This window comes from Bemisia tabaci, chromosome 10, assembly GCF_918797505.1.
Source record: "Bemisia tabaci chromosome 10, PGI_BMITA_v3".
NCBI lineage: Eukaryota > Metazoa > Arthropoda > Insecta > Hemiptera > Aleyrodidae > Bemisia > Bemisia tabaci.
The window spans coordinates 36,262,453-36,286,697 of record NC_092802.1 but is presented as its reverse complement, the minus strand read 5'-3'; the positions used below and the strand labels follow the sequence as shown (position 1 = coordinate 36,286,697).

Here is a 24,245-nt window from a genome sequence, read left to right as displayed (position 1 = left end):
ATTACGCAGGAATTGAAGGACGCAAGGGAACAACAAAATTACCTCAAGTTCAAAAATTTAAGTGAGGCCCTTGCTTTTATTATAATGAAAAAATACTGAAGTCCAGAAAGTGTCGATGGACTATGTCTTTCGTTCAAGCTAAACTATTAGTTGGACGTATTCTGCCAAACGGAACTATGTGCATTTGAAAATGAGCCTTGAGACCCATAAGAATGTATGCATAACAGGGCTCAAGTCATAATGCACATAGTTCCATATGACAGAAATGCGTCCAGTTCAAGATGAAGCGATTTTAACGTCTGGATGCAACTATTCGTGCTCCATGGATGTCTGTGTTGCATATCCTCGCAAATGAAGGCGTTTTGAATCTCCAGACACTCACTGCTTCACCCGCGGCGGTTGGCTTTGCCACAAGGATACGAGGTGACAGAACACCTTCAGTGGGTCAGTTGCGCCAGTCACAGAATGTAGATGTTGCATGTGTGAGGAATTTGCGATTTGACTACTGATTCTTATGTAAAAGCTCAGGAAAAACAAGATGGTGTCACTGATTTTCTCTGAAATCAACTCCCAAGCTCAAAAAAAGCTCTCAAGTTGAGGCCAAAATGGAGAGGATATCCCACGCTATCCTGAGAGTCCACCTCCACATTAAAACAAACTCTCTATGCAAAGATAGGGAGCAAATACATTGACAGGGCTGCCACTTTATTTGGGGACTCTAAAACTGAAAACACGGCATCACCGCTAATGTATTTGCTCCCTAACTTTGCATGGAGAGTTTGTTTTGATGTAGAGGGGGACTCTTAAGGTAGGGTGGGATATCCCCTCCATTTTGGCCTCAACTAGAGAGCTTTTTTTGAGCTTGGGGGTTGATTTCAGAGAAAACCAGTGGCACCATCGTGTTTCTCGCGAACTTTTACATGAGAATCATCAGTCAAATCGCAAATTCCTCACACATGCAACATCTCCATTCGACTGGCGGCAACCTCGCGCCAGACGTCATGCACCCGTGCACTCCCAGTCCAGAATTCCTCGCGCAAGATTAAAAGAAGCAGCCGAAAAAATTAAAACATCACGCTACACTTTTATTGCCCGAGTCGCCGGCAAGCTTAGCGCGACGACCAACATCGCAGGTACGGAAAAACGCTGTATGATCACTCGAGCGTTGCCAAATTTCCTCCGATAAAATGTTTATTTTTGAAGAAAGTTACGAATAGTTTTCCTCGAAATCCTTAGGAACTACAGGTGGAATTGCAAACGAAATTATCTGAAAAATCGGAAGGAAAATATGCGATAGTTAACCAGAAAATTCGTGTTTTATCAAAGGACATTTGGCAATGTCTGAAGGTTCATACGACGTTCTTCCTTAGCACGGTGGAACACTGCCGTGTCAAAAAAAAAAAAAAAAAAAAAAAAAACGCTGTATGGACATTCGAGGGTTGCCAAATTTCTTCCGATAAAATATTTCTTTTTGAAGAAAGCTACGAATAGTTCCCCATGAAATTTTCAGATATCATAGATCAAAGTCCCCAAAATATCGTCTGGAAAATTGGAAGAAAAATATTTACAACTCCCCCGGCAAATTCGTATTTTATCGAAGGAAATTTGGCAGCGCCTGGAGGTTCTTACGGCGTTTTTCCTCAGCACGGCTGGACAGAACAGCGCTCTCGGTAGCGTCAAGGCCGCCTTTTTCCTCATCTGCCCCCCCCTCCCTCCTCCCCCCTTCCCCCTCCCCCCTGTCGCTGCCGTGGGTCGGGTAATCCGCAGTTATATTTCAATTCAAGCTCATTATTCCTCTCGGAAGGAGGCGAACTCAAACAAGAGAAGCGAGAAGGCGAACTGCCCATGTGCTCGAATGCGACTATCGATATTTTACCCATTTACAGCTATGGTTTAGAATCGATTATAAGGTGTTCGTTGTGAACACCCCGTTTATCGATCCTTTTCCATAGGTTTAAATGGCGGATCAATCGATTTATCGCTGCTGCTGCTCGGATGCCGCATGCCGCCGAACCGAACGGGGGATAATCACATGGTTGTTGTAAGTGCTCAACAAGTCCGCCGCACTGTGGATCGAGTCAGTAGGAGAGGTCGGACAACATTTGGAACTTTAAAAGCTAAGGCCTTGTCCACACGAGCGCGGTTCACGGAACTTATTCCGAGAAACTTGTTCCCGGACCAAGTTTTAGCTGAGCTAAAAACTTATTCCTCCAAAACCCGGAACTTCCCCCGAACTCCGAGCTTCTATATATGTTTCTTTTGATGTGAATTTGTTTTTTTTGTTTGTTTTTTACGTCCTTTACATGTCTTGTGACATTTATTTTTGTTACTTTGGCGGCCGTAATAATCTGCCTCGTTTTAAGTACTAAGTTCCGGGAACTGAGCAGTTCGTCGAATAAGTTCCTCGAACCGCGTTCGTGTGGACAAGGCCTTATAACTCCGTTTATAAAGAAAATATGAGGCTCCAGAAGTGGTTCCATTGATTTTCTCGTGCAATTTTCTTCTCATTAGGCCGTGCTACGGAAGAATGTCGTATGAACATTCGAGAGTTGCCGAATTCCCTTCGGTAAAATGTTTATTTTGGAGGAAAATTATGAATATTTTTCCTTGAAATTCTCAGAAGTTTTAGATCCTATTACAAACAAAATTATCTGAAAAATTGGTAGACGAATATTCAACAGTTTCCCCCAAAATTAGTGATTTTTCAGGGGAAATTTGGGAACGCCTACAGGCTCTTACGGCGTTTTTCCTTAGCACGGCACCAAAGCACCCCTTGAAATTTAAAATTTGACGAAATATACATCAAAACTTGCAGTTTTAGTGGCAAATTTCATGTCCGACCTTTCTGATGGACTCGATCCACCGTGCGCCGTGTTATGTCCAGCGATTCTCGCGGTGATGTTTGAGGTTTGACAGCGTCGAGACGGTATCGACGCGCGGCACGAGCCGCCAATCCTCTCTTGCAGTTTGCATCTCCTTCGTTAGGTTTTCCTCCTCGCAGTTCCATCGGATGCACCGATCGACAAAATTCACAACTCAATTCATAGTACTGTCGATCGGTTCTCGTTTTTATTTTTTGATCAAATCGACACCGGTTTTCCTAGGAGGGTATGGATTCGATCAACATGAATTGAACGAAAAATAAAAACGTGAATCTGCCGACGTGAACCCATCGACAGACCCGTGAATCGATCGTCAAATCCGTGAATCGATCGTCAAATCCGTGAATCGGTCGTCAAATTCCGTGAATCGATCCTCAAATCCCGCGAATTGATCGACAAATTCTGTGAATCGATCTTCAAGTCCCGTGAATCGATCGACCACTCCGTATAACTCTATCGACAGACCTGCGAATCGATCGTCAAGTTGGTGAATTGATCGACGCACCCGAGAATCAATCGAACTTTGGCGGTTGAATCAGGTCGATTGGTTCTCGCTTCATTTTTCGATCGATTCATGTCGATTGAGTCCGTATTCTCCAGATACAGTCCCCCTGAAGTTTGCCTTCTGTTTTGCTGCGCAAACTTTGCTGATCCATTAGACCATGCGCGAACACTTTGACAGGTAACGTCCACTATAGGCCGATTATTGAAATTGATAGACAAAGCTATAGACTAAGAAGACGAAAGAGATATGGAGGGATCCTATTGGTGGAAGCGGGTGGTTGTAATGGACAAACAAGGTTCATAATAGACTAACTAACGGCAACCCATGAGGGACCCGATAGTTAGTCCATCATTTTCTCCCTTAGTCTATTGGAACCACCCATTTCAACCGATAGGATCGTTTAAAAAGCCCTATGTCTTCGTTGTCTATCGCTTCGTCTATCAATTTCAATAATCAGCCCGCTGGAGGTTCGCCTTCAATTTCGCCGCTTAGGCAACCATCCTACCGGGGAGCACGAATAGATATTCGAAAAACGGACAATTAAATAGCTTCATAAACTTTGATCGCACCGATATACAAGTTGTCAACCTAGTGGTATAATGGTAGATATTTTTCATTAGAAATTCGCCTTCAATTTCGCGTAGGCAACAAAAATTCAAATACAAGTCGTTCAATTTTTGGTAGTGTGGATCATTTCCCTCGTGCTGGTCAGTACTAATCTGAAAATTATTTAATTTCCGTCGTATTACTCAAACATTCTTAAGGATTTTAGTTGCTCTCCCTGTTCATTTGGAAAGTAATTTATTTTTTTCTGATTTAGTCAAGTGATCGATTTTTTCCAACTCAGATCAGAGAAGGAGGCTCTCAGGGCCGTATTCATAGAGTAGACATTATTTAAACAGCTTTTTTTCGTAGGAAGGCTCCACACGTGGTTTATATTAGGATAAAGGAAAGCTCTCAAAATAGCATCATAAAAAGGAATATTTTTAAGAATTTCCAGTAGAATTCCACATCAAAACTCTGAAAAAAGACCATTGATTGCTAGTAATTACTGTGATTTGCCTCTGCAAAAAATTTAATTTAAGGAAGAAAGAATTCCATGATCTTGAAAAGTTTCATAGTACGTACAGACCTACCATGGAATTTCTAAAACTGGAGTGTAGAGGCAAAAAAATGTAGTCCCTTACAAGGATCTCTCTCCAAAGTTAAAATTTATTGTCCCTGTCATGATGCAATTTCAAGGATCTCCTAAAACCTCCCCTAACCACAATGTGAACCATAGGGGCTTCCTAAGAAAATGAGCTGTCTATAAGAAAAAGAAACGACTGAATACGACCCTTATGTGTTTTCATTTGGACGATTGGACCAAACGGAACTATGTGCATTGTGACGTGAGGCCTGTAATGCATATATTCTCATGGGTATCGGGGCTAATGTCTTAATGCACATAGTTCCGTTTGATAGAAATACGTCCATTTCTTTCATGGAGTCTTCGAAAATTTTCATTAAGTTTATCCAACGCGTAAAAAAGCTCTGAGCGAAAGGTTACCACGACAGTCAACTTCGCGTTCCACGAAAACTTGCGCCCACGAGCACCACCCACCAGCGACACCCCCGCCCCCTCCCCTGTAGGGTCGACCCTCGCCCTGTTTCTATTAATTTTCGACTTCGCTTTTCACTTCATCATTGTGTGGGAGGAAAAGTCTTATCGACGTACAATGGAATACGATACAGGATAAGACTTTATCGCCTTCCTGGCATATTTCAAATCAAAATGTCACCCGGAACACGTTGAACGCATCAAAATCTTCGCCATTTTCTTAAATGGGTTGCCACAGTCAGGGAATACCGAGAAAACAGGGAAATGTCAGGGAATTTTAAAAATTCAGGGAAAATGACGAAAATGTCAGGGAAAAATTGTTGAATCACTTTTATTTGCTTTATAGAACGGGTTGGAGGTTTCGAACAACAAATGTTGCCTAAAAACTATTTTCAATTATGTCTTCTTAACCGCCTGTCATATCTTCAATTGTCAGGGAATTTCCCCAAAATGTGTCAGTGAAAACCGGGAAATGTCAGGGAAGTTCAAAAAGTCTGAGAAAACCGGGAAATGTCTGAGAAAATGACGAAAATATCAGGGGAAACTTGTTAAATCACTTTTATTTGCTTTCTAGAATGGATATGAGGTTTCGAACAACAAATTTTGCCTGTAAACTATTTTCTATTATGTTTCTGAACCACCTGCCATTTCCTCAATTGTCAGGGAATTTCCCCAAAATGTGTCAGGGAAATCAGGGAATTTCATTTTCCAAATTCTGTGGCAACCCTGTTTTAAGACTGAGTTCAATTTTGAAAGTTTTTAAACGTTCATCGTGCTGGACGTTAAATTTGAATACGGAGATAAGCATTGTGTTGCTTAATTTTGTATTCTGCCAAGTGGCCCATTTCTAGGAAATAGCAAAAATTGATCCCGATTTTAACTATAAATCGATCGATTCGGAGTCCGGCAGCCAAAATCCCAGCCACTGGTATAGAAGTGGATCCACCTCCAAGCTGTTCGAGTATGATTCAGCGAGTAAAAATATATGTATGACAACAAGCTCTTGTATTACGCCAACGAAATATGTTCCAATCGAACAACGAACAAGAGCACTCGAGCGTATCTCTGCACTGCCGCGTAAAAAAAACGCCCTATGAATATCCTATGTTGCCAAATTTCCTCCGGATAAAATATGCATTTTTGAGGAAAGTTATTTTTAACTTTCCTTGACATTTTCTGATCTTGGATCTCGTTTAGTAAACCAGTCACAGCATGAAGTACGTACCGCTCTGTCGAGACAGGGTTGTCACAGTCAGGGAAAACCGGGAAATATCAGGGAAAACTGGGAAATGTCAGGGAATTTTAAAAAGTCCGAGAAAACCGAGGAATGTCACAGAAAATGACGAAAATGTCAGGGAACATCTGTTAATTGTTGGACAGGTTTGCCACAGTCAGGGGAAACCGGGAAATGTCAGGGAATTTTAAAAAGTCAGGGAAAACCGGGAAATGTCAGGGAAAATGATGAAAATGTCAGGGAAAATTTGTTAAATCTCCTTCATTTGCTTTCTGAAATGGGTTTGAGGTTTCGAGCTACAAATTTTGCCTGAAAACGATTTTCTAGTATGTCTTCTTAACCGTTTGCCATTTCTCCAATTGTCAGGGAATTTCACCAAAAACTGTCAGGGAAATCAGGGAATTTCATTTTCCAAATTCTGTGGCAACCATGTCGGGAGGGAATCCGAGTAGTAACACGCGTGTTGGGTGAAAGTATTAAAAATCACAGTTTGTGACCTTATTTACTGTTCTTCATCATGAGGAAGCACCCTTTGCTGGGAAAGGAGGCTCGGAAATTTCGTCCTATCTCTACTGAAAAAATACGTTCAAATTGCAATTTTGGTAGAATTCGTCGTTTCCCTCACGGAGGAACGTAACTAAATTTCACTATTTCCAAATTTCCTCGTGTAAATTGTTTTTTTTTACCAGGAGAATCTTGGGAATTTCGAACTGAAAATTATCATGATTTTTCCACTGAGCTCCAGGGCCGGATTTATTTACTTGCCGCCCATGGGCCGCCTGTATTTTTCCGCCCTCTTCTCATTCGTTTTGAAACATCAATAAAAGCCATCAAATGAACGTGCCAGCGGAGGAGGGGTGCATAAGACGCGTTTACTCGTGTTGGACACATTTTTTGCGAGAGCCCTGTCAACACTATACTAGCAAAAGCTCACGGAACTTGGCGCGAAAGTTAAGTTCCGTAAAACTATCTCTGTGTGGACAAGGCCTTCCTTTCATAAGAAATGAACGAAAATGATTATATAATTTTAACTTCCGCCGCCGCGCCACGCAGACCGCACCGAGTTTGGCGCAATGCGTGAAGTATTCAGACAGTCTTGTAGACGCTATGAGTTTCACGCCGACCGCTGCTGAACGCACTGTGTTTGACGCAATGCGTGAAGTATTCATGAATTCTTGTAGGCGCTATCCGTTTCACGCTGACCACAATGACCGCTCTGTATTTGACGCAATGCGTGAAGTATTCATGCAGTCTTGTAGGCGCTAATATGTGTTACATGCCGACCGCCACACCGAGGGCTTCTCCTTTTCATCCCACGTCCTCGTCATCATTGCTCTCTGCGCCGCTCCGCTCAAGGTCAAAGTGTGTGTTTGGTTTCTCTCTTAACTCGATTAATGAAAGGTGTTGTCTCTTGTATCACCGAAAGACGACAAAATTGGAAATTACTATACTCTCAGGAAATGAGAGACTATTTTGTTTGTATTTTTTTTTTCTGAATCCGTTTTTTTTTTATACTTACATTTAAAAAAATCGCGAAATTTGCCGTCTCCTATAGATTTGCCGGCATGGGCCGTGGCCCATGTGGCCACCCCCTTAATCCGACCCTGCTGAGCTCGTACAAAAATTATACAAATTTCCAACGAAGATTGCGCAGGTCTATCATTGTAAAAAATTGAATTGTTTGTGTCGATTTTGTAACTTTGTATGAAGTTACGTTCCTTCATCCAGGAACCGACAAATTGGCCGGCAATACGATGTGTCTCCACCCTCGAAGAGAAGTATTTCCTCGAAAACTAAATTTTTGAAAATTTGGTGGCTACGCTCTTCTTCAAATAACTCGTCCAATCGCGCATAGATCATTTTTTCTAAAATATCAATGTAAATAGGTCTGGTTTACGCGACGTCGATCATTTTAGATTCAATGGCGATTACTAAAAAATTTTAAGAAAAATATGCACTTATTTCCTTAGGAGTTTAATTCTGTCTCAGGAAATATGGCCGCGTCTGAAAACTCATACGGCGTTCATTCTCATATGGCACTGCAGTACCACTTGAGTTACTAATCGTGCATTATCTTCGAAAGCAACTAACTGTCGATTGTCAATATTCAGCCCGCCCGTGAATCCTCGCTAAAACGTCACCGCCTTATATAAATCCTCGTTTTTCCGATACAAGAGCCTATGTGAGCCTTGGAGAGCATAGATTTTTTGTCGAACAATGGGGTTCAACTAAAAAAGTAGTTATGCCTTTTTGTCAGAAAAGTATAAATTGCGTTTCTCCACCCATCTCTCTCTTTCTTTCCGCGAAGTTCCAACGCGTAGCTTTCATGAATGAATGACCATGAGCATAAGAAAATTGCACAGGGTGTCCCAAATCGAGATGCAGATAGTTCAAAGATCAGTTCTTTAGGCTGAAGTAGGATGTCTCTAACCCCCGAGTAACATCAACCGATTAAATTGGACCCCAGAGAATTAAAAAAGAAGATTGATTGAAATTTGTTTTCAACCGAACATCTTGAAAATATCAGCATTCTGGATAGAAAAAAATGGAAAATTTGCAATGCTGCATTGCCAAAGCGAAAACTCTTCCAAAAAAGTGGGGACTTTTTGACAGGTTTATTTTTTTAAAATTTCCTTACACTGAAAATGCTTGGAAAAAAAAGGTTTGAAAATTAATTACCTCAACAAGATATCCTCTCTTTCCCCGCCCCTCAGTTTTGTGTTTTTCACTTTTTGTAGCGAGAATTTTTCCGAAGAATATAATCCTAATAATCAGTTTTTATTTTGTTTTGAAATCTGTCGTTGAAAGCGTGTTTTATAGTAGATCCTAAAGGGGTATTTTCAATCGATATATCGTCACCTTCCAGCCAAAGTATCATAAGCACCATACGACGTTTGAAAATTTCCGCCACCACTTTATTTTTTTACAGAAAAATTGTTGGTTGAATCTGTTTGAAAATTTCACTGAATTTTAATGGCAGCACAAAGAAAATTCAGTGAAATTTTCGGACAGATTCAACCAACAATTTCTCTGTAAAAAAATAAAATGACGGTGGAAATGTATAAACGTCGCATGGCGCTTGTGACACTTTGGCCGGAAGGTAACTAGAGTACCTATATTGAGAGAGAATGGCCACTGGGCCCCATGGAGAGGCTTAGGACCCAAAAATGGCGGTGCTTTGTTTTGGTTTTTGTGGATGGGAGGGGGGGTCATTGCCAACTTTTGACGGTTATCACCAACCGCACTTGCTGCCAACCTTACTACATCTAAGATGATTTTTCTCAAAAATTGCACACGATTAGCCTTAAAAATATGTAAAGAAGTTCCAATAGTGCATTTGGGTAAATTTCTCGCCACGATAAGCAAAGAAAACTACATTTTGAGTCATTTTGCATTACATTAATTTATGGCGTCCGCCATTTTTGGGTCCTAAGGGCTCCATTCAGCCTAAGATGGCTGAGCCAATCAGAGGTGGTAACACCAGTGGCCATACTCTCTCCATATCGACGGTGAAACTACCAAACCACGTATCTCGTTTGCGGTGTTTAAAAATCTACGCTCACATTTTATTTTTTTGAAGTAGACCAAATCAACATCATTCCTTGAAATTTTCATAGAATTTTCTCCGCACAAAGAGGAAAAATCACAGAAATTTTCAAGACTGGATGTTAAGTAGTTTTTCATTTAAAAAATAAAGTATGACAGGAAGTCTGCGACGTCGCAAACCGAGATACGTGGTTTGGTAGTTTCACCGTCGATATAAAGGTACTCTGAAGGTAATGATATCGCAAAGTACGCCACGCCACTGTTAAAAATGTTTCCTATTTTTCTGATTTACCGCTGAGTTTTATGTTACGGGTGACAGTGCAAGGATGTGCTTCTTTGCTCCACGCTCCTGGCAACGTTACTGGTTTTCGTGAACGCACAAGCAGAGAAAACCAAGGAACTTATGTAAATGCCTTTGAGGCGACTCGGTAGATTGATACGCTGGTCGGTGTTCGATCATTCTGTGTCATGGATGATCCTGGCAGAACAGAGAGGCATGTTAAATAACCCAAGAGTGAATACCGATTACACCTTGCGGTCCGATCATCAGCTTGACCTTGAACTCGAGCCGTATGAGTTCCGTCTTTGGAAATCATTTCCTAAGCGTCAGAAAATGTTGTATGTACTAGCCCAAGCAGGGTGCCTGAAAGAAATGAAAGATTGGAAATTTCAGGAGGCTGTGAAATATTTAATATTTTTCCGGGGCCAGAGTATGCAATTCGTACTCAAACACACAAAAATAGAAGATAGTCACAATTTTTACATTTTGCGAAACATGAAAAGAAACCGGTGTTTTTCAATAGCTTTCATAAATGTCTGAAATTTCTTGAAATATTTCACGTGAAATTTCAAGATTTCATTTTTCATAAAATTTTGCCACCGTGTCTACAAGTTCGGAATTTCGGAAAGTCCGGAAATAGCACTGATTTTGTAAAGGCGGTCCAGAAGCCCTGAAGAAGTGTGGAATTTCCGCAAAAAGGCCCGGAATTTTTTCATTTTTTTGCCATTTTTGTTGCAATTTGAGCGAGAAATTCAAATTTCAAAATTTTTCGAATTTTGTCAAGTACGGGTACTGAAAAAGTACTGAAATTTTCTGTTGAGGTGGCACTGAATTTCTTGGGAACGTAATGAAAAAGTACTGAGTTTTTCTGTTGAGGTGGCACTGAATTTCTTGGGAACGTAATGAAAAAGTACTGATTTCTGGCCAGCCTGTTTTAGTAGACACCCTGTTTCAAGACTTCTTTTTTATCTTTGAAAAATTGGTCGAAATCACAAATCACTCGTCTGTGAGAACACAGGGAGAGAGATCGGTTGAAAATGAATCGGAAACCAAAAAGTATTTTCAAAATTTATGAATTTATTTTTTTTCAAGAAGTTATTACAAGGGGTGGAAAAAGTTTCAAAACGCCTACCGTTCGCTGCGAACTAGGGTTTGTAGTAGCCGAACCACTGATTCCCATCACGGAAAGAGAGCGATTTTATGGCTGGTAAAATAACACATTCTCTACTCGATTTTACGGCAAAATCGTCGTTTTCCGCACGAAGAAACGTAACTGCATTTCAATGTTGCCAAATTTCCTTGCGCAGATTGCATTTTTCCCAGGAGAATTTTTGGCATTTCTGACCGAAAAATTCCCTGGTTATTCTTCTGATCTTATGCGAAAATCAGACCAATTTTCGACAAAAATTGCACAGGTCTATTCTTGTTAAATATTGAATTGTTTGAGTCAATTTTGCAACCTTGGAATGGAGTTACGTTCTTTCGTCCGGGTGACGACGAAATATGCGATTTGCGTCACTTTCAGGGTTGCCGGCGCACAGAGGATCGAGCCAATGGGAGAGGTCGGACAAAATTTTGACATTTTAGAAGCTTATAACCACGTTCATACAAAATGTTGAGGTTATAAAAGTGGTCCCTGCGGTTTCCTCGTGAGATTTTCTTTTAGAATCATCCCTTAAAATTTAGAATGTGACGATTCAGACATCAAAATTGGCAGTTTTTGTCAAGAATTTCATGTCCGACCTTTCTGATTGACTCGATCCAATGTGCGACGCATCGACCACTCACAAATGTTTTGATTCCAATGAATCGCACTTCCCCGTGATAAAATACTACTTCTGAACTATGACCGATTTTTATCTCAATCGAATTACGTTCAGTTACATCGAGTTCAAATCAAAACATTACTTTTTTTCTCGTCGCGTACTTAAAAGGCCGGTCGTCTATCGTTTACCTTATCATTGTCTGGAGTCAGGAAAAAGCAGAATCAGAATCCGCGGTCTCTTTTGGTCGACCCAGAAAGAGTTTGAAAATTTTCACGCGAAGAGCCTGTCATCTCTTGGACGTATTTCTGCTAAACGGAACTATGTGCATTAAGACATGAGCCCTGAGACCCATAGGAATACATGCACAACAGGGTTCACGTCATAATGCACGTAGTTCCGTTTGACAGAAATACGTCTTTTTAATGTTAGCATAAATCGGGAGGGAATGACGTCATGGTGATAAAATTTTTCAATTCGTCGTCTCCCTTACGAAAAAACGTAACTAAATTTCAATGTTGCCGAATTTCCCCTCGCATATTGTATTTTTATAAGGAAAATTTGGGCATTTTTAACTGAAAATTTCTCTGATTTTTCTTCTGATCTCGTGCAAAATTCAGACAAATTTGGACAAACATTGCATAGGTACATCATTGTAAAAAATTGATAAATTTTAGTCACTTTTGCTTACAAAAAAAAAAAAAAATAAAAAAAAATAAAAAAAAAAAAAAAAAAAAAAATAAAAAAAAAAAAATAATTGAAACCAAAAAAAGGATGGTAAAAAACAGACTCAACATTCTAGATTCAGCAATATTTTATTAACAATCTCGTACCTCCACAACAAGGGTCTATGACTGCAACACAACACTTCTCCACAAAGAGATTCAAGAGACTAAGCTTATCGGAGAAGAATCAAATGAATCGAGAAGCGAACCTATAGCGAAAGTCAAAAAGTGCGTTTATTTCCATCACAACATTTAAACATCTCCATGTGTCTATTTTTTAAAAAAATAAAACGAACCTGAAATGGATCACATTTTACATGCAGGAACTGTAATTTCTGGCGCAGTTAAAAAACTATGTATGTACCATCAGTTTCCCTCAGAACATATGTGTTTTTATGGATTATAGTTTCTCATTGCAAAATGCGGTCCAAATGTTTCCTCGATGTTTTCTGTGAATATTTTTGAATAAGTGAGAAAATTCACGAAAAAGTTGAAAAAACGCGTTGGTTAGTTTACTTTGAAGGCTTAAACCATCGATATGAAAGCCCCATCCGTGCAGAGAGCGGATGGCAAGTTTTTCGCTTTTGACGTTAGCCAAAAATAGGTCATATTCCATCACGTGCCGTTTGTATGTTAATGTGATGATCTAATCGCCAAAATTATTTTTCACCCGAATAAACGAATAGCACGAGGAAAGAAATGAGTTTTAGTCAGTTAATTTGGCTAACTTATTTTATTTCTTTAAACGTATTGAGATTCTCAAAGTGGAAAGGTGGTCACAAAATTCAATGGTATTTATGGTCACAGCCAAAGAACATCGACATAGAAGTTAGCTTAAAATATTGACGCATAAGAGTATCAGGATGAATTATGAAGACATTGACCTACTAATCAAGTCTGCAAAAAAAAGTCTCATGGAAGATAATGTAAGGTCCGTTACCCATGCGATCTCTTAGCAAAGCCTACGTCGACTTTAACGTATTCACTCTTTAACCGTGATTTTATGCCGTCAATTCCTCGCCTGACCTTCTAATTTTAAACGGAAATAGTTGATAGATTTTTTTCCCCCATTCGGCTCTAGGACTTTTATTGTCTCTCGTCTCGCCTCGCGTGCAATCCTGAGGCGACGTCGAATGATTGTAAAACGCCCACAAGAACGCAGTTATGCATCACTGCATATCCATCGTGCTGGTATTGTTGCATATCTCTAGGCGTTTTCGATACTCAGGAGTCTGTTCTGGACCTCTCTGCCGCCGGATGCACGTGACGTTTAGACAGAGACGCGACTCGCGAGTCTGAAAACTTATGGGCTTTTTTTTCTATTTTAATTTTTCTGTTGATTGTTTTTACGTACCATGAAAATTGGGAGTGAGTCTGTTGTAGACAATATCAGTAGGGGCACAATTATTTTTCCAATTGAAAACTTTGAAGCGTCAAGTTGCTATTTTGATGAACCTATCAAGAGACAAAATTGTGTCTGTCATATTGGAAAAATAGATGATCTATGATAATTTTTTTATCTTTAAATTGAGTCTTGATATGCATTTTGTTCGTGAGTAAAAATTAAAATGAATTTCCCTGACAACAATTTGAATCAATTAAGGGGGGGGGGGGGGGGTGCATAAAAAATTGAATGTTTGGAGGTAGAGCATGGTCCAAGAATAGGTCCATCAATTCGCAAATCGGTAGTTATACAGGTAGAACATTCATCCTCATTATCGCGTTTCATAATTTTTTCGGATACCTATTCTACTTTTTACCAAGAGATTATATCATCAGACATATTTGTATGCGATTTTTGGAGGATACGCATTTTGAGGACGGGATGTTTTTCCAGTTTTATCGTGTCCAATATTCTGACTGACATAGCCCTCCGAGTACAAACGTTTTGACGCTTAGAAATTTCACAAGGAAGAGTTTATGTCAACGTAGGGGGTGACCCTCTTTTAGCACTTTTCTTCCGAAGGCAGAATAAGTTGAAGGATTTTTTATGGTCTTACGCAGCTAACTGGAGAGTTCACTGCAGAAGACCAAAAGAAAATCGCGCCTCTTAAATTCAATTGAAGGGAGTTTTTGTTCCATGGTATGTCATTTTTAAATTCTAATCCATCCTAAATACTAAACATAAGATATGTCATTTGTTTCCAGGAGGACCATATGCTGTTTTGGGTGGAAGAGATGCATCCAGAAGTCTTGGAACGTTCTCAATGGTAGTGAAAGATGTCTATGATGATTTGAGTGATTTATCCAGTGACGAAATGAACTCAATAAAAGAATGGGAGGTTCAGTTCAATGGTATGTTGTATTCAAATTTTTATTTTTGAGTAAAACTTCCAGAGTTTCAATCCACACCTTTTTTTTTTTTTTTTTTTTTTTTTTTTTTACAAGGACTTTGTGCTACCAAAGAACCTTTCAACCTCTGCGATATTATTTGGCACTGCACCCTTAGCTTGATGAAAGTCGAGTAGTAGGGCGCTTGATTTCCTGATTTCACGATGCGAGCATTATGCCTACATTTATTAGAGTCAGCAATTTGAGACACAAAAAAAGCCTAGATTTGCCTTCATTTCCGATTGATACCACATATCCACCCCAGATTTAGAATAGTTGCGCGCTTGATCTCTGCATTTAATGATGCGAGCATATTACTTACATTCCCAAGAATTCATCATTACATTCATCTCGCCAGTAGTATAAGACATGAAAAATAGTCAGATTTGCCTTCATTCGCGGTGCATTCGCACTACTACCATGGATATAATACGGGCCAGAACCTGTATTTCTGCGACTGTGTGGGCGGTAGGCGTCCCTTCGACGAGCAGCAGAATGCCTCATGTGATTAATGAGTACAAAAGAGATGGACGACTAAACAGCAAGCGGGCCAAGTAAGGTTGAGCCTTCCTCACCTTTTACCGCCCTGCTTGCCGGGGTTCTCATTAAGAAGCACTTGAGTGCTTCTTGATGTCACGAATTCACATTACCACCGCAGATGTAATTCTGTGGCCAGAAGCCACCTACTTCGCCAACCAGTGCAGCTTATTGGCTGTAGCTCGCTACAGTAGTGGTTACCTGAGCCGCGAGCTCACCACCTCAGCTCACTCACTTTTTTATAATTTTTTCTTTTATATTTCACAGAAAAGTACGAGTACGTCGGAAGGCTCCTGAAACCCGGAGAACAGCACACCAATTACTCCGACGAAGATGAAGACACCAGCACCACAACAGAACCACAACAAAAATGATGAACGATTCTGATTTCATTGTTAACCTGACTGTTGAAGACTCTTCTAGTAGCTTGTAGAGGTGAAGGTATATTCCTGGGTGGATGAGTTGAAAATCATCATTTTTTCCCCTTTCTTTTTTATATTTTTACGATTTTTCATTTTAAAATTTGTTTTACACCCCCAATCATCTTTCCAATTTTCTCCCAGTGAATTTTTGCTATTTTATTTACAGTTAGGATCTTGTTTTCCCCTCTATTCCCATCTCTCTCCACGGTGGATTTTGTGTGTACTTTATAGACTTTGAAGTTCCATAAGCTGATATGACGGTCTTGATACTGCTTGAGAAGAGAACAAGCTCAAGATTAGACAATGTTTAGCGGGTCTATGTAATTTCATCCTAGTTGCTAGTTAGCATTACCTTACACTTCTCCATGAGTAATTAGATTATACAAAATCGTGTCTTTGCAGCTAGCGATAATTGAATTAGAAGGGTTAATAACAGATGTAATATTATGCAGGAACACTTTGATGGTTTTAGTAGGTTTGGAGGAGATGGGCGGAAGGCTGAAGCCCATGTTTATATGCATTTATTTTCAGTCTTAAGGACAAAAATTAATTTTCACCTATAAATTCAGGTACAATTGCCTCTCGGATGTGCTGTCTATTTTTCTGCTTTATTCTTAATTCTTTCCTCTTGCTGAAGCTTTTTTCAAACAGTGTGTTTTTCAATCAAATGAACACTTTACATACTGGTCATATGAAGTGAGGTTATTGATTGACATCACATCTATTTTTTACTAAAATTTGTGTTCGATATACGATAAAATTCTATCAAATCATGCTACGGAAACTTCAATAAGTTTTAGATACCATAAAATACAGTCAGGCATTTTGTTTATCAAATATTTGTAGTGATTCCTACTTCGCTGCAAGTCTTTGCTGCCTTGTCTGTATCAAGGGAAGTGTTCTTTACGAGGGAACTGAAGCCAGTCGTTAGGAAATGAATGCTGAATTTTAAGGTTCCTCTGTCAAAAAATCCATATCTGTGATAAACCGCAGCTCCTCTGGCTTTTATCTTTACTTTTTTTGCTTTTAAATTCAGAGATTAATCCCAGTTCTGCTTCAAACTACTTCTGAAAGATTTGGCAAATCAGCTCTAATTACAAGTTGGTCAAGAAATTAATTTCCTTTAATTCTAAGTATTAACCTAACTAGGCCTAATATTAAAATAACTCTCACCTTTCACCTACACTTATGAAAGTATCTGAAAAGAAGAGCAAGCCCTTGGGTGCTTTAATGCAGATAAGCAATTGGCCCATCAGAAAACGTTTTGTGGCTGTAAGATGGTTGAGTCTTGAGTAGCTGCATTATCTTAACGAAAGCATGTAGAAGTTTGCCCCTAAGAATGTTTCTGCTTCCTGATGCTAGAAAATTGATGTCTTAATGTAATCAATTCAAAATAGCCACTCAAGTAAAGGCCCTACTCATGAACCAATTAGAATTGAAATAATGATGTACACTTGGATTATTTTGTCATTTGTGGACCTAATTTTCAACCCGTACATTCAAACATAAAATTTGTGGAACATCGTTCATCCATCTATTTTTTGCATCTCATCATCAGCATAATCTTTGCTAGTCTCGGAACAAGGGAAACTAGCAGTTTGGTAGAGCTCCTTGCAAATACGCTGTTACGAAGGGAATGCGTGCTATAGTTTTTTTAAAGAAACTCTTGTCAGCCCTTGTCTTTTTGTTTTTCCGGCAGATTGTGTCCCTCATAAAAATTCCAAAAATCAGCAATTTTCAAGACGCATTTGGAACACCTGGTCTACACCTGAAGTGTTAAAAATAAAGTCTCCTTCAATGAAAAGGCAATAAATTATGTTGACTTGATGTGTCATGAGAAACTCGATGAGAGATGATTGAGAAACATGTGCAACCCCATGAGAAACATGTCAACTCGCTTTCACCGGCAGTAAGGAACATATCTTGTTCACGCTGTTTTTGTATTTCCAGGAACTTTAAATTTTCCATCAAAGGACCATCTCATGAATTTGTCTGGATAATAGAGTCCTTTCTAACGTGTGTATAGGAAATCACTGGAAATTTCAGGCAATTCATGAAATGGTTCTCCTGTAAAAAATAATGTGCTGGTAAGAAATACTGAAACAGTGCAATCGAGATACGTTCCTTCGTTCCGGTGATGACCTATTGCTCAAAACAAGGGGAAAAAAGCTCAAACCAAAATCAGTAAAAATTCTGTATGTTGCCCTTTTTCCGTGCAGATTTTTCTCAGGAAATTATATTACACTACTGAACAGTAAAATATAATCAAATATTGTCAGCTGTTGGACCACCGGTATGTTTTTGATCCGGCAGTGAATTTATCAATCATAAAAATGAAACAAAAATTATTTCCAAAACATCTTTTCTGATTGTAAATCTCTGCAGTTTTGCAAATCTGTTTTATGATCATCAAAGTAAAAATCTGTAGTGCCGAAATGTTTTACTTTGTTCCTTAAAATGTTTCAAGTCTTTGTTGTGAAGGCTGAGGTGTATTCGTTCTGTTCGTAGTTGAGTAAGATAATCATAAAATCTGATGAAATATTAGCTTGAATTTAATTTTATAGGTTAACCTTTTATATTCTTAGAAAAATAGAAAAAAAGAGAAACAAAAAAATCGAATAATTTCTGTAAGAATTGCCCTGAGCAAATTATATGGACCACTATTCAGGGCATAAAATCAAGCACCACACAGTGGTGATTCTTAAAAATCGGCAATATTGATTTCTTCCATTCAAATGAATGTATAAAATCGATTCTTGGCGAGGCAGCTTGCTTCACCTAATATCGATATTTTTAATGGGATTTAAATGGGGCAAAAACAATGTTGCCAATTTGCAAAATCGCCACTCGCATCACAATACATGTTTCTTCATCTAAATTTTCCTTGAATTACGGTGAGCACATTAATAATTTCAAAGTCCAGCTCATAAGTTAGAAAATGGCATTTTTCCTGAATGCCTATTCAAAATTCTCGCATAAAAAAACTGTTATCTATTTGAGTCAAATTGAACACTAAATAAATTTCAGCTGGCAAACATTCGATTTAAATCATTAAATGTGTTGGTTTGTAAAGTCAAACAAGTGACAATTTAACCGTCCAAAAATCGGGAACTTTTATTTAAAATATTAGGAAGTAGGAAATTATCAGGAAAATCCAAGATAAAATTTTCGTAGACACCCTGTTCTTGTCCTGTCTAGTGGCTCTTTAGGCCACAATGAACATTAACAGTGATAGATTGAATTATGTTATCTTTGGTTGAAGTGATTATGTAAGTAACTTAAATTTTTTAATTTGTAACATTCTGTTTAAGTCTGGTTTACGGGATTTAGAGAATAATGGCCATAAGTGTATTTTATAAAGAAGATTGGTTTCAAAAGAATTTATTCGAATCATGGTGAAATTTTCTTCAGTTTTGTATTTACTCCTGAAGTGTCAGAAAATCTTTCATAAACATATTATCTGAAGTGTTATTCTAGAATATCCAACCAAGCAGAGGTATAGGATGTATGATGAATATTTCAAGAATTTCAGAAAAACTCTAATCAACATTCTTTGTCATCTCAACAAGAATCATCAATTGGACGAATTAAGCCAGATCTAGCCGAACTACACCAGACGTCCCCTACTTTTCTCCCATGTTTTATGTTTAAAACAGAAAACCAAGCGGCACTAAAACTTGAAATTCTGTGATTATACTCTTCATAAACTGGGGTAAATTGACAGAAAATTTAAAGGCGTTAATTAATTTAGTTCTCCGTTTAAAAAAAATACAACATGAGGTAAAAGAAGGCTTCGAGAAATGCATTTAAAATAGGCTGATTCTGGTTTAATTTGCCCAGTTGCCCGCCAAATCTCCTTTGTTTTATTATCTTAGTTAAATTTTGAATACCCTGCTTATTCAAGATTGTTGATTAATTTTTACCTCTTTCATTTTTAATTATCTCCCTGTGCTGTAATTATTTTTTACTTAATTAGAAATACCATTGTTTGTGATCGTAAAAATGAATATGTCATTCTTTCATCATTTCTGGGGATCAACCCTTCTCCCAATTTCAAAATATCAATAGAAAAATTGAATTTCTTGTATAAACTGATACTAAAATCAAGGAAGAAACCAAAGACTGATGTAAATGACCTCCCCCTCCTCATTCTAGTTTTTTAAAGTTTGTTTTCAAGGTCATAAACATTTGCAGTTTTGAAAACTGAGCTAAATTAGCAGGTGGTGCAGCACACAAATGGCCATTATCTTCAAAAGGATAGAAATTTAGTTTTTAATGTATTAAAATAGGAGTTTTAGATAAAGGCATGCTACAGCAAGAGTGAGAAAGTGCCAGGAATTTGCTCACTGAGAGCAAAAAAAAAAATTCACTCTGCTCTAGTTGCAAAATAAGATGTACGCAGGTGATGAATCCTTGAATTAGATTTCTTTGATAACATTGATTAGATTAGGATTAATAGACTGTTTCGATCGGAGCCATTTTTGAATGCGGTGTTTTGAAAATATCTCTTATTAAGATTAACAACTTGTTCGTTATCTGCCTCATGACAGTCTGTAGGAGTCTAACTATTTTCCTGATCGATGTTGCAGTAGGGTTGGAATTTTTTCAGAAGAAAAACAATCCAATTCTTCAGCAGATAAATTACAAGATTTGAATGCTCGTATCAGCCTTTATGAGTTATCATTAATTGAGGAGTTGTTGGTTCCCAACATCTTGGGCTCTATTTTTGTTTAAATATATCATTCTGCCCAAGAGGTGGTAGTAGTTATGACTGGTTATCGTTTCAACGTCATCTTACATATTCATGAGTTTGGAAATTGTCTTTTAAATCCATGTGAGGAATGATTGTTTTATCACATTATTAACATGTTACCTGCCTTGGTATATCATACATCCTTTTTGATTAATACCTCCTGTTACTTACCATTTTTACGTCGACAATACGACTTGAAGAAATGAATTTTTTCCTTAAGTGTGATGTTTTATATTTTGTCGCGTTACACACCACACTAGTTGCAAGCAGTGAAATTGTGAGCAGTTTCTTAACTTTGTAGCCCAAGGCAAATCTTTTTAATCGGCCACTTCAAAATATCATCCATTGTTGACAAAGTGGTGCTGGCACTAGTTGAAGCATTCGTGTTTAATCATAATGACTGGTGTATCAAGCAACATGTTAATTATTGACGGTAAATTTTCAAACCATGTATCTTAGTCGGTGACGTTGCAGACTTCCTGTTATACTTTATTTTTTAAATGGAAAACTACTATACATCAATTTTTAAAACTTCCGTGATATTTCTTCTCTTTACAAAGAAAATCCTGTGAAAAACTGGATGAATCATATTGATTTGTTCTCCTTTAAAAGAACAAAATGGGAGCGGAGATTTTAAGACACCCCATACAAGATACAAGGCTTGGAAGTTTCACTGTCGTTATGCTTCCTCTTTAAATGTTTAAGCATCTTTTAGTGATTTCATCTCAAAAACTATTTCTATCTGAAGCAGGCTCTTACAGCAAGCCTTTCTGTGAAATGGTTGGAAGAAAGAATTTTCAGACCTGAGCTACCAGTGAACCTACCAAATCGCCATCATAATTCACAGCACTCTCATGGGTTAGGTTTCGATGAGTTACTTTGTATTAATCATTAGGTTGAAATGGTTTCTTTTGCGTGATCGGTCACATCTTAACCTAATCCCTACGATGTGATGAAAAATGAACAAAAAATGATGACTCCAGTCTAGAAAACATGTAGTTATCAACATCTATTATTACATTTTGAAAAACTCTGAACTTTTGTCTCCATATTTTCTATAATAAGATCAATATTATCTCTGAAAATCACCTTGTCACTGTAAATCACCTTTGATGGGATATTCTTGACAAATGTCTAACGTATCACTTGGTATTTCTTCAAATGGACGTACTCAAATCAAAAGGAACTATCGAAATTGTGACAAGAACTCTGTCATATGTTCTCATATGGGTCTCAGAGTCCAAGTCACAATGGACATAGTTCCTTTTGATTTAAACAAATCTAAATGATTAATCAATTAAAATCCTGAATTATTGAAGATGGAAATTTTCAGTGGTAAAGTTTGTTCTCTCCCTTTGCAAAAGAAGGTAGATGTTTGAAGACTTTTATCTCATCCAAAAATCTTCTACTTTTGTCTGATAATGAATTTTTTAAGTATATACTACGAGCAAAATATTCATCTAGGATGAAACGATCCTAAACTGCAATTCCCCCTCATATTTTACCATTTGAGATGCTTACATTTTATAGAAGAATTCTCCATGTGATTTTATAACAGACGTGTAGATTCTTGCTTTGGAATTTCCCGCCATTTCATAAAAAACATTCGCCATCATAAATATTTCTCCCTGTCGCCAAATAGTTTTGCTACTCTCCTTGTCACTAAATTTTAAAGTTGACACACAAAAGTAGAAATTTATTTACTTGGGAAGGTCAGCCTAAGTGAATTTGTATAACTTAAGTCCGAATTAAATGAGTGTTGAAGCAATCAAAAATCTACTTTCTCCTATTCAAACCTGTTGAGTCTCTTTAAATAGCCAAAATTAATAATGAAACTCTTAATTATCCGGCTTAATCAATCTTAATTATATGCGCACATTTAAACTTTTGTACTGCACACTTGCACGAAATTATGCATACCTTCCAGGCACAGATCAGCTGGACGTTTTACTTAGTTATATGATGTTCATTCATGCATAAACTTCTTATTTTTTTAAGATACTTTTTTTTGGAGCGTCTCTGGTCCCATTCAAATTTTGAGATATGCTTTTAGGTAAAATCTTATATTATGTGTCATTTGCCGATTAGAAGATCAAGAGTCAAGTTTTATTATTTATATCAGGAGATTATTTTTTTACAATCATTAATTTAGTTTGATAAAATTATGTTTGATAATTTAAGTTGCGGTTTTGATACTACATACTAGCTTGTAAGCTTAGTTGTATGAAAATATAAAGGAATCAGTTTTTGGCGTGCGTTCAGATTCTCATGAATTTTGGAGAATCATGAACTAACCGCCTTTTATGAAAGCACATCATTTCACTACAATCTCTTAAAAGAAGAGTAATTTTTCATAATATCTGTTTTGTTTTGCTGGGTTATAAATACATTTTTAATTTTCTACCTATCTCCCATAAACACATTGGAGAAATGCCGTGAGTCATCTTAACTTGGTAGCATTCTCTAATTTTTCAAAAACAGAAAGGAAGTAATTTATTTTGAAAATATAGAATGAATCATGTTCATCCAGTTTTTATTTATTCTTTTATTTTCAATGAGCTTAAAGTTTATTTGTCTCAAAGATTTATCCATTGTACAAATAACGTTACAAGCCACTGATTTCTAAACACTTGCAGATTTTTTGGAAACAGTTGATAATTTCAAATTTTGTTGGGAAGGTTGTGTGCTGTATCTACTTGTAATAAAGTTTTCATTCCTCAATTAATGTTCACTATTTATTCTACACTTTCCTCATGGAGGAGTATCCATAAATCCCCCTGGCTGAAGTCAGGGACATGAGTGCTAGTTACTTCTTTTTCTTCCTTCTAAATGACCAAGTATTTCTCACTTAAGAACAATTCCAACTTTCAGAAACAGTATCTGAAATTTTATTAAGAATAGGTCTAAAAATAACTCCTAAGTGAGAAAGGTGGTTGAGAGGCACTTTTCGAAAGGAAAAAAAAAAAAAAAAAACTTAAAAATCTTGTTTTTAAGCCTTTTCTTGATCCTTTTTAGTAAAGTTTATGGTAAAGTCCTTTTTTTAAAATAAAAAATAAAATCATTCTGTTTTAAGAGTTATTTGATAGTTTTTTCAAAGATTCTAAGTGATGGAAAAACTACAGCAGACCTTTTAAGGAATTTTTTAACATTTTTATATGTCAATTTTACATATTGTAAATGGATTGTACCTAAGAAAATGCCCTCAAAGGTTTCCTGAAACACACATTTTTACAGTGTGCTTATGAGTTGTCTCTTAAGTCTGCAAATGTTTTGAGAGTCATTTTTTAACATGCCTTGGTTTTGGTACCTTCATGTTTCCCCCCAAAAAATAGAAGGAACTTAACCAACTGAGAGGTTGTTAAAAAAATTTGTGGTGACTCTCAATGTTGAAGTAACTCTACATGCGGTCACCGTTACATCAATGGATGTTTGATTTACATGCTGCAATAGCAGGTGGAGTAAAATAAGCATTGGAGAGCATTGTGCATTTTTTTAGGAACTCTAATGTTAAAGTAGCGCCAGGATAATAAATCAGAATTTTTACTTCATTCGGAGCTGCTTTTTATTTAATTTCGAGTAAAATGAACTTGATGGTCGTTTACCTCTAGGTACTTAAACAGCTTTCATTTTAGGTTCATCAACTTCTTGGATGAGACTAAAGCAGTTA

General features: G+C 37.6%; 1 protein-coding gene across 1 annotated transcript in view; it reads left to right on the top strand.

The window, feature by feature from the left end:
• Positions 1-23,299, top strand: part of LOC109033245 (membrane-associated progesterone receptor component 1) — a 29,458-nt gene extending 6,159 nt beyond the window's left edge. Inside the window, exons 2-3 of the mRNA XM_019045773.2 lie at positions 14,684-14,830; positions 15,671-23,299. Of these exons, the coding sequence (XP_018901318.1) occupies positions 14,684-14,830; positions 15,671-15,777 (254 nt within the window). The 3' untranslated portion in view covers positions 15,778-23,299. The remainder of the gene's footprint in view (positions 1-14,683; positions 14,831-15,670) is intronic.
• The last annotated feature ends 946 nt before the right edge of the window (positions 23,300-24,245 follow it).